Source organism: Anoplolepis gracilipes, chromosome 10 (assembly GCF_047496725.1).
Source record: "Anoplolepis gracilipes chromosome 10, ASM4749672v1, whole genome shotgun sequence".
Lineage (NCBI taxonomy): Eukaryota > Metazoa > Arthropoda > Insecta > Hymenoptera > Formicidae > Anoplolepis > Anoplolepis gracilipes.
Window position 1 is genome coordinate 4,831,417 of NC_132979.1, and position 12,206 is coordinate 4,843,622.

Here is a 12,206-nt window from a genome sequence, read left to right on the forward strand (position 1 = left end):
CACAGCGTAGTTTGAATTCGATTTAATTTCAGCAAGATTATTTTTTACAGTATTCCATGCATGTAAAAAATATATCTGTATGTAATCATATGCATATATGAAGAAATGTAAATTACAACTAAAAAAAGATTATTGTTAAGTAAAATAAAAAATTTAGATTCTCGTGCAAATTGAAAATGAATTAAATTTACACGTCAAAATTAAAAAAAAAAAAAAAAAAAAAAAAAAAGAAAAAAGAAAAAAGAATTCGAAATTATCATCGGTTTAAATTTCTGCTGCTCGCAGCGATGCAAATTTCGCATAGAATTTCGAACATGTGGCGGTTGAATTTTCCCAGATCGTTCGTCCCGTTAGAGAAGGGATGAGGTAAAATTTTCTCGAGAGTTGAGTGCTCTCGAATCCGTCACGTGAAATAACGAATATACTAATCATCCCCTGAGAGAATTCCGATTGGCCTAGGGCGCGACTTCAACATTACAGAAGAAAACAAGATTTTCTCTCGACAACGCGCTTTCCTTGCCATGTCGGTGTCTTCGTACGCGGACACTATCGCTTTACGCGAAATCAGATTCCGCCGTGAAAGCAGCTTATCGGCGAGATCGGAGTGTATACGCGTGTACCTATCAAATCAATTTCATCGCATGTAGATATATAGAGTGTTTCAGCTTTCTTGTTAACGACATATCCGTTAGCGAGACTGAAGCCGATTTTTCTTGCATAAAAACGTGACGTGAAGTTTAACTATGATATCAGAGAACTTAACACATACAAATTTCAAATGTTTTTAGGCAGATATGTTTTGAACATATCATTAAATAAACTTTTCTTCAAGACAATTTGGAGCTTCCATATTTAATAAAATAGCATAATCTTGTTTAAATTTTATTATTTTAGAATTTATTTTCAACTTTTAAACTTTTTTCTCTTTTTAATTGTAACTTTTCCAATATTGCATTAGGATATCAAGTTTTTACGCTTTTGTTAAGATTAAGTTTCAGCAAAAGAGAGATCAATGTTTTAAACTACATTTCCTACACTTTTCCATAATTGTGTTTTTTCTCTTTTTCTATTTAAACCTTTATAGACACATTTAACGCAAAAGATGTAAGAAAGTATAGGTCTGTACTTCCAATTTTTCAAAGTGACGACAAACTAATGCGATCTTATCTCGATTTTGGACTCTCTCTCTCTCTTGGTTGACACGAGGTCATTTCACGCGTTTAGGCAAACGCGTACATGCCAATGCGGCCTCGGGGAAGTTAGCCCGCACGAAGGAAGTGAAGGGGTACTTTACCGGCTCGTCGTTGATGTTCCACTGTAGATTGGCCTTAGGCACGGACGGCCAAGCGATGCAGGTGGCAGTCACGTTCTCGCCGACGGCGTAGTGCAGGGACAGGCCTGTGATTTCCGGTCCGCTCTCCGGAGGCACTGCAAACGTAAATTTTCCGCGTGAAAACGTGGCGAAAGTTTCCCCATAAACCAGTTACTTTCCTCCGGTTAGACTCTATAAACTTTCGACTATTACCCGGAGTTCTCCGCGCCCGAGCCGTTCGTTCGTTCCATCCTCGTTGAGGATATGGAACAAGGAGGGGTGGGGAGGGAGCGGGGGGGGGGGGGGCAGGAGAGTGGCAGAGAGGGTTTTCTCACTTTGCAAGACGCGAGTCGCAGAAATGCGACGCGACATGAATTTTCTGGATGTGTATCAACGCTTCCGTCGTTTCCTTCCTTTCCACCAGATGAAGAAGGTTTCCTTCGTTGTATTAGCAACGTGCATTCATAAACGAAAGTTAATATTCAAAAGTTAAATAAAATGAATTAGATATTATAATGATAAGAATCAAGAAAATAAAGATAAAGTATATATGTTTTTAATGCACTTAAGGAGTAAATAATAAATGTGAATATAAACGGCACACTTACTGATAATTTATAAATAATTCAAATGGTTCTGAAAAATCTAAGTCTTAAGTAATGAGTTGCTGTTAACAACGATAAAATGAATGAAACATTTTCTACAAATAAATCAAATTCGTATAAATAATTTAGCGAATCTGTATACGTCGATAAATAGTATAGAATAAATGATGTTGCGTCGAATTTTACTCTTTCGTGTGATCTATCGACATGGAAAATCTCTAATTGGCATTAGCGTTTTGCTTGTATCTTTTCTCGGTCGTGTGCTTTTTCCTCGCGCGATGCGATCTGTACGATTTGAATCCGCTTTACTAAAACAATTTCCGGTCGACCGGCAAATTCGGAGTAAGTTTTGCACGTTTTCACGACCGCGTCGTCGCTTCAGCACGGAGAGAATTAATTTTCAATTAGCTCGGGCACGTGACTTTCCTCGTTCGTGATTAAACGAGGAAGCACGTCAGTTCACATAGAGATATCGACTTTCGCGTATACAATGAATACTTTTCGTTACGATAACGGGAGAATCATATAACGAATAACTGTGTATTTTTGGTATAAAAGATATGGTTATGCGAACTGAAAATCAAAAGCAAAAATTGGTACAAGAGCGTTCTATATTCACTTTACGTAACAAATAAAAGTACGGCAGAATTCGATTGAATTGGTTGCAATCACGATCGCCGAAGCGAAGAATTAATAAATTTCACTCGTGCTCGCGGCATAGAACACTATTCGAGTGTTTATAGTGGGACAATAGCCAAGAGCCATAATTCTCTGGATAATTAATCGCTCGATAGACTCATAATTAAATCAAACGTAATAACTGTTATGCTTTCGAAGTAACATGATTTGTATCGCGTGATTTGTAAGCAAAGGATTCATAGTTTCAGTAGTGTATTATTCGAACAACAATATTTAATACAATTTCATACAATATCAAAGCTGCAGTTTTAATAAAACACATCTGCCAAGTTTTCTTGCGAAATAAAATTTAGAAATAATTAAAATTAAAAAAAGTATAGCTTTTCTAAAAAATTGATAAAACGTATATATTTTATCCCATTCGTCATTCGATATACTAAATGCTATAAATCATTTTTTATCGTTATGTTAAATTTTTTTATTTCTACAATCTTTTGAAGGATTATGGTTAATAATTCTCATCAGTGATTTGTCACCGCAATGGTGAATCCGATTTTTCGCGGTCCACTCTCGATATGGACTGCCGCACATGTGTGTCGATCCACAATCAATTACCGGATTTATCGCTATCGGCCGTGTGTGCCGATGCGCTCGATGTCTCTAATAGCGTTAATTGGCACGCTGGATTATGAGAGACATTCGCGTTCGGGCGGGCGCGACCGAATGCTCAATTAAACATTCACCCCGTTGTCCGAGGTCGCACATTGCAGCGGCAATGTTCAGCTCTACCTCGGGATACAGTCCATTAATGCCTTCCGCTCTCGAAATATCCTGGGTGCAATTAAAACCTAGAATTTCCGGTTCAGGAATCCCCGATCGGCGTCGCCGTCAATTTCGCCGTCTGTGCGGCTAAAACGCGAACGAACGGAAAGTGGGAAATGTAAAAGAGCCACAGCATCTGAGAGCACCGTGTGGAGGATACAAGTGTAGGGAAATTTTCGAGAGATTGCGGAAAAGCATGCTGCGAAATCGAGAACGCGTTTGCGAACATGTGCTGCTACGGATAATTTTGTCGCGCATTAAGCTTGTAATAGTGCCGATTATTTCGTGGAGATTTCCATTTCCTTCTGTGCAATTTCGTTCTCGCGACGATGCTCATCAATGAGAGTCGTCGCACTGAATTCTAGTAAGATAAAAAAAAGTTTGCAAGAAGCAGTTATTAAAGCGAAACAAGCGACAAATTATTAAGATACTATAATAAAATCAATAGCATATTAAGAGTCAGAAAGAAATTTTTTTTTGTTCTTCAATTAATATCAAAACTGAGGAAACTCTTTTAAAATCAATTGTAATTTTTTAAGCATTACAATAGAAGTAAAAAAAAAATTAATTGTATTATTATTTATTTTATAAAGAATTCAAAGAGTTTATTACAAAGCTTACAATTAATGTATTCCGTTCTTGGCTTGATGATAATTCCGACTATTCTGACGTGCATGTAATTTAACTAATTCACTTGACATGATTTTCATTCATATGACTCGGCGTGCCTCACATTAAGCTCGAGTTCTCCGGTTTTGTAACTCTGGAGAATTAATTTTTTTTTTTTTAATTTCAAACATTACGAAAGTAGCCACATCATCGATTTTCGAGGAGCATCAGAAATGACATGCTTACTCAGGATAGCAGTGAAATCAGGAAGATGAGGAAAAAAGAGAAGGGAGGAAGAAATTTGTCAGGATTGCGGAAAGTTGGATAACCTGACGCTCTGCCAGAATTCGAGCATTCGCTATGCTAGCGCATTCGGCCGCGCGGAAAGTATTCCGCTGCAATAACTCCGCCGACAGTGATTTAAGCGCGTAATTACGAGGGTTATTGCAAGTACGGCGGCCCTTTTTTTCTTATATTTTCTCTCTTTTTTTTGTAGAATTTAATATGCATAACGGCGAAATCTTGTATGCCGCATTAAAAATTACTCTCGCTCTTCTTCCATAAACTACGATCAATTACAGATAGGCAACTATAATACAATGGTTTGATAATAAACAATTAATTAAATTTAATAAAAAAGCATCAAATTATATAAAATGAGTGATTTTACAAAAGATACATTTCGCCTCTCTTTGAATAAATAAACAAATTGATTTATATGTGATTATGTGACTTTATTCTTATGCCAAATCTTATTTTTTTTTTTTTTTTTTTTTTTTACAGAAAATGTTTTGGCTTGTATCGTAAAATGGCACAAAGGCAAATTCTAATCGCAGCGAGCTATGCGATGAGAGACGGAGGCATTTTTGGACGCATCACGGTGAGTCGAAAAATCTGACTTTTTGCCAAAATTTGCTTTCTACGTCGCGCGTAGTAATTCCGGTATTACACCGTTCCAAATATTTTCTAGTGTAATAATTTCTGCGAGAGTTAGGTTCCTAATTGAGAGGGTTGTCGGGAGAAGATAGCCTGCTTTCATATTCCGCGGTAACTTCACGTACAAAATGAAATTGCTTTTTGAAGGCACTGCAATTTATACGGATTGCGAGCTTCGCGGCATCTCTATAAGGCATGAAATGAATATTAAATTGCGGGCGATTTAATTCAATTAATTCGTCGACGTACACTATTGTTAGCGTAAATCAGTGTGCATACGAAGAAAAATATTGGGAAATGAACCAATAAAGATAATTTATTTGATGCTGATTTGCATATTATATATACACACACACATATATATATATATATATATATATATATATATATATATATATATATTTGTCGCATAATATATTTTCGCACAAAGAAATATGACTACTGGATAATATTTTTTCCCCTATAATATCGTAGCGCACTTCTCAACGTTTTTTATATTTAATTTGCTAAAATAAGATCAAAGATTAACGATAGATTAAAAAATTTATATCAAAATTGTCGTAATCATTTAGGGAGAGCATATTGTGTTTCGGACGCGCAGTACGTGACACGCAACTAATTGCTGTTGAATTAGGTCTGCGAGGCAACGCATATTCCCAATAGTATATAACTCAGTGACACACATTGACTTAATTAGCAATTAAAACTTTACGGGAGCGCCAAGAGAAAGGATCGCGCGTATATGATTACATGTTTCTCTTGTTTCCAATCCTAGCGTGAATCACAGGCTTGCTAATTATCTTGATGATCACGATACTAATACAATACTGATATATATTATGAATTTGACAATCAATGATGTATTATTAATTGAAATTCCAACATCTGCATTTGTTGTATTTGTTTTAATTTAAATATTCAATCCATAATTTCTATCAAAGTATTGATTTTTCTTTTTAATGAGAATCGATACGTGAAAATATTGGCTGAGTGCAAAAGTTCGTGCCCTCTTTCAATTAATATTGTTATTGATGTCGCAGCATTGGCTGTTGATAATGTCTGCATATTATATATCGTTTGAAAAGTACTCTCATCTGTCATTTAAACATAACATTGATTTATTTTTGTTATTATAAAAAAATTAAAAATGAATGACGAAAAAGTGCATTTTTGGCATATTATATTTTTATATTATATTTTTCAGTTTAGTGGAGCTTCAACAGTTACAAACATATTGTAAAAACCATTAAAGAAGTTTATCAAGATCGCACATCATCTATAAGAACTGTAAAAAAATAGTTTATATTCCCAAAAAGTGATGATACAGGGTGTCTACTCTTTGGAAAACATGAAAAACCGAGAATATTCAAGGATTTTTTTTGTATAGAAAAATCAGGAAAGTTTTATGGAATTTTATTGGGATTCAGGAAATTTTTTCGAAAATTCTTTTTTTAATATAATTTTTTCTTATTTACTTATTAATATAATTTTTCTTTTCAACTTGTAAACGGCTGTGTCAGCCGTGTGTGTGAAATTGGCGTTTCACTTCGTGGAAACTCATTAATTGAGTTGAGAGTTTTGACTTTATTTTTAATAATTTTAAAATTCTCGATATAGATTAAATAAATAGCGCTGACCATTAAAAGAAGAGGCTGAGAAAAAATCGGAACAAACTGAGATGTCAGGTTTATGCTGCGTCTTTGTCTTTCGACAAGTCAATCTTTTTAGCATTTTTCTACAAAATATTATTAGCATAGTTCTACAAAAAGTTTTAGGCGTAAAAATGACTTGGAATATTATATTAGATAATTATATAAATTAGATTACGCCTGAGACACTGAACGTAAATGAAATTTATGTTATACTAGCGTTTCGATATCTAATTTGTTTAATAAATATTCAAACTATTTTTACGCATATTTAGAACCGCATATATATTTATTTATATACTTTTGTTTATATACTTAATGTCTTAACATAATAAATTTTTTTTCGTATGAATAAAAAATATTAGAAAATGCATAATAAAAAAATTTATTTTAGAGAGTTGAATTAAAAAGTTTTGAAAATATTTTTTACTTGAAAATTTAAACAAAAATACCTGGAAAATCAGGGAATTTTCAGGGAATTTTTTTACAAGATTTGAATAGGCACTCTGTGATATCTGTTTGAGTAAAATCACAAAGATAATCTTTAAAAATTCGTTAATTTTTAACAATTTTTCTCACACTTTAAAAGTAACAAAAATAAATTAATGTTATGTTCAAATGATTGGTAAGAGTACCACCTTTCAAACGGTACGTAATTGTACGTGGCCATTGTAAATAGGGTAGTCAATGTTGTGACATCAATAACGGTATCAATTGAAATAGGGCATGAACTTTTGCACTCAATATTTCAGAGCCGTGGGCGTTAAATTTTTTTTCGTGTATTTTTTTATAATTATTTATCTACCATCTATATATTTGTCTATAAATCTAAAACTCTTTTCTTTCTTTTCTTTTCTTTTATTTCAAATGCGTAATATTTTGTAAATTCTACATCTCGAGAATGTCTATCGTGAAATGTCTATCTTATCTTCCGAGTTTCGAAATTGGCTTCTGTTTCGTGAAATTCGCGGCCAACGGCGGTTAAATTCATATCCCCAATGCTACATGTTGCGGTCAGTAGTTACAGTAACTTGTTTTCCTTGCAATCTTCCTTCTCGCGTCGACATTCAGCCCGCCATTCCGCAAACTTGACTCTAACATGCTCGTACGATCGTTGTCGAGGAAATGAATTTTTTTCAACGAGATCTTCCAAGAATCCCTTATGCTTCTTAGGTGAAACATGTAGGGCAGCGAAAGCTAGACGAGTTTCTCTTAGGGTTCTAAGCTTTAGGGTTCTGGCTTCCTTCTATTTCATTCTGGGTGGTCATAACAACGACCGCGTAACAAGATAATAGGTGGAAGGAAAAGCGTAACATAGCAAACGTTTACCTTTATTGTGACATAAAATTTTGTTCGCTGGTGCTCGTATAAAAGCCATTTTCCGTAATTTTGATGACTGTCATATGGCATCAATAATAAAATTATTGCGTAATAAATAACTATAATACAAAGACAATTATATCTTTTATTGTTATAACTTTAGTAAAAAATTAATAATTTCTAATTAATTAACTCGTCTGATATATCATATAATATAAATATACAGACAGGTTTTTTTTTTTTTTAAATGACATCGTTCCGATACGTGATGTACGATTGATTGATATAATCATACGATAATAAAGACAAGGAGAATCACGATGAGGGTAATGAAATGTGTAAATGGTCAAGGAAAACCTCTAGTCTCATGTAATCTTCATGATATATTTATGAAATATGTTTATAGTTCATGGTTTTATATAGTTTGGCAAGGTTTGGAACGTTCGTTCCCCTTTAATTTTCTTTCGCAGAATCGTTCTCCTGAGTCTCATGTAAAGAATGATCGTAAATCATAAAGGAAACCACATCCTCAGAAGGGCTCAACGATCATTGCAATTTTTTCAGCTTTTATATTCTACTCTTAAAAATAAAGTTAAAAATATTATATTTATAATATATTTTAATAATAATCAAATGCCGCTAATTATTAGACATTATTTGTTATTTTTAATTTTTTGAATCTTACATTTGAAAAATTTTACTAATATAATATATATATATATATATATATATATATATATAAAAAGGATTAATTTGCAAGCATTTATTAAAGAATTGATTCAATAATTGATTATAAATAAAAAATTTAGAATTTTTTAGTTAAGAAAATAATTGATTTTAAATTTATATAAAGGCAATATTTTCTTAAAATAATACATTTTAGTAAGCTAGAAACCTTTTTGCGAATAATCTCAGTTAATGTTATACAAGTATAATTAACAATCCGCACTTATAACGAGAATAATTTCGACAATTTGTCATGATTTAATAGTATATGACACATCGATGAGCATACGATAAGCTTTTTATCGTAACAGTAGTAATGCGTCAAAAATATGACGTATCATCTGGATTTACCTTCGAGATGTAGAGGTTTCTCCGTCTCGAATGACATCAGATAAGAGGGAGATATATTCTTGGAAGAAGCCCGATGTCGTTTCTCTCTCGGTTTTTCCTTCTTTAAACGATTCCCTTTGAACGGGGTTGGCATGAATATTTATGGCCTCATGAATATTTATGATACTCTAAGGTGGGTGCATGCTGGTACGCTGTTATAACGTATGTGCATAGATACGTATGTATACGCGTATTAGCCGGAAAATGGAAATACTTCGGCGTTTTGTGAAAATGCCCAAGATTAATGTATACTTGCGGTATCGTATGATGCAATCGGCGAAATTGCACATCTTACGTTTGCAAAACGTTTCGTACTTTTTCTTAGCGATTATACAACGGATTACTTATTTAAACGATTTATTCATAAAGCAGTAAAGAGCGCGCGCGTACTATTTATTTATAGAGATAAATTACGAAGTAATGTTTGAGAAAAAAGACATCTGTTGTTCTATCAAATATCCGAACTATATCCGTTGATTATACATATTTTCCTCGACACTTTCGTTTGAAGAAAAGCATTTATTGAAAATAATAATTTTCTATCATTTCTGATAAAATATGAATACTATGATTAAAGAACATCTTTTTTATAGAATATTTTATTCTAGAAAAAATTTAACTCTTTATGAGGCAGAAAGTAGTATAATTAATTTGCACAGCAATTAATAATTTATTTATTATATTAGCGCGCACGTTAATTAATACCAGCATATACAATTCTCTCAGAAGTTCCTAGGAATAGCGATATTCGCATAGTTCGAACGAAATGAGAATTCTAGGGAAAGTACGATGTTTTAGTACCATTATCTCTGTGATTTACTTACTCATGTTTCAGAGAGTCTGCCGTTTCTGTGTGTGCGTGTACTATTTTCAAGCTCTAAGTAGAGAAACATATAAATTTCCTTTTCACGTAGTTGCTGCTTGGCATTTACACCGTTCTGGTTTCCTTCTTTGCTACTTCACTCGCAATAGATCGTATTTCATCGGAGCGATAATAAAATGAGATAATAATTTAGGATTTCTATAAACAAGTATTAAGATCCAAATCGATCCACGTTAAAATAGAAAAAAAATTATTTTTAATTTTATTGTATTTTGTGTATAAAAAGAAAGATTTAACGCCTCTTTTATTTATATTTAGATCAGACATTTCTTTAAACGTATATCAAGAAATTTCAAAACTTTTCGAAGAAAAAAATCAAAACACTATTTTGAAACTAGTTTATTAACTTGGCAAAGATGAAGTATTAACTGTAATTGAAATATCTCTTGCATATATAACGTTTGCTTTATATAACGGAGAAGTGTAGAACGTGAAATATTACAACTACGAGGCACACGATATATTTTCTTTCTTTCAAGAGCGACTCTACAAGCGTACCAATTGATTGTTCAATCATTTCAATTTCCCGGCAAGCGTTTCTCGCGCAACGTTTCGATGAAATTAATTTTCCCACTCCGTTTATATCGAGAAAGCCAGTATAATAACATCCTATACATTATTAAATATATCAGATACTCGTAGAAATTTATACTTTTTATTCCATGATTATTAAAAATATAATTCTGCTCCGTTTGACATTATAATTATATTTTTTACTTATTTTATATTTTATTTCATTATTATATGTACGTACTTTATTTTACATAACAAGCTTCGTGTCACATTCGATATATTCGAATTAAATTGTTACAATAATCGCACTGTGAGATGTAGGTGCTTGTTAATTAATACTACGCATGAATTAACTTGTATGGAAACAGTAAATAATATTGACGCTAATCCCTTTGAACGTTTCAAATCATCGGCTCTGATAGATTATTGGGCGACTATCTCATATCGTCGATCTTAATATTCCAGTAGGCAATGATGCAGACTCGCGTACATAGCTGTACTGCTGATTACGTTACGGACTGTCCCTTTGACCCTGCGAGAGCCGCTCTTAATCATGGGAAGCAATGTTACATATACGATTAAATAGTTTGATCTACGCACTTGCACATACATATATACATGCAGATTTCCGTTTAATGCTTTTCATCAAGATGTCGCGTATGTCTGTCATTGGATATTTTGTCGCGCCTGAACACATTGGAATTATTAAAAGATTTTTTGAATGATTAAAGATAAATTATTTCAAATTCACATCGTGAATTTGAAATTTAGTTGATGCACAACTTATTTTGCATACTTAATGAACTTTAAATGTGAAAGAATTAATCGAATCTTTCGAGTTTTGATCAACTTTTGTATCTTAAAGCTTCATTTAGATAGAAATTCTGCGATCTCTGTTAATACACGGGCTTTTGCCTTGGTTTTTAGAAACGCGTCTTGAAAGTTTGCGAAATTCACCAGATCAGATCTGGAATTTATTACGTCAGTTGTATCTATACGTAGAAATCGCTTCCGAAAATGTCCGCGAGGATTCCGGAGCTCTCGCAAATTTTCGCGCGGAAGAGAGTACGTTCGCCGATGTATTCGGGGTTACGGATTTCTATCTAAGATTGTGAGTCAGTCTTGCGGTTTACTCGTGCGGAAACATTGCGTTCAATCGTGGTACGCTTCGAAGAGATTCGATCTCTCTTCCTTATTCTCCGAGTATCTCTTTTTACTATTTGTCCGAGAAAAAGAAAGATGGAGAAAGAGGGAGAGAATCGCGAATGAATTTTCCGCACGCAGATATCTTGCGCGTCTTTTCACGAGCCGCCGCAGTTTTAAGGGAAGTTGCAAAGTACGGCGGAATAAGGGCGAAGACTAAATTTTCACGAAATGCTTCGTCGAATTGTTACAGAAAAAAAAACACGGCGAGTGCACATGCGTTTCATCCCTCGTTATATTCAGCAAAAAGTAAATTACGTACAGTCTTGGTCAAAAGTGAAACAGTAACATTAATAAATACAATTAGCAAATCAAGAGACATGGTAAATTTTATGAATTGCAATAAATATCGAAATTAAGTGTTGCTAATAAAATATATTTTAATTATTATTTTATTAATTATTGTTTTATAATTATTTTTATAAATATTTTGTTTTGTAATTAGTTTCATAATTATCGTTTTATACTACTTTTTTAAAATGACTATGATATTAATCAAACGAAAAAATTAAACATTAATTTCCAATTTAATAAGCTTGATTATTAATAACATAAGTTAATACGTTATGAAAGGCTAATTTGATCACATCATTTATAGC

General features: G+C 33.1%; 1 protein-coding gene across 2 annotated transcripts in view; it reads right to left on the reverse strand.

Annotated features, from left to right (window-relative positions):
• LOC140670495 (uncharacterized) overlaps window positions 1–12,206 on the reverse strand; it is a 194,501-nt gene that overhangs the window by 42,376 nt on the left and 139,919 nt on the right. For both annotated transcript variants that reach the window (XM_072901119.1, XM_072901120.1), the window contains exon 4: window positions 1,295–1,428. In XM_072901119.1, the coding sequence (XP_072757220.1) occupies window positions 1,295–1,428 (134 nt within the window). The remainder of the gene's footprint in view (window positions 1–1,294; window positions 1,429–12,206) is intronic.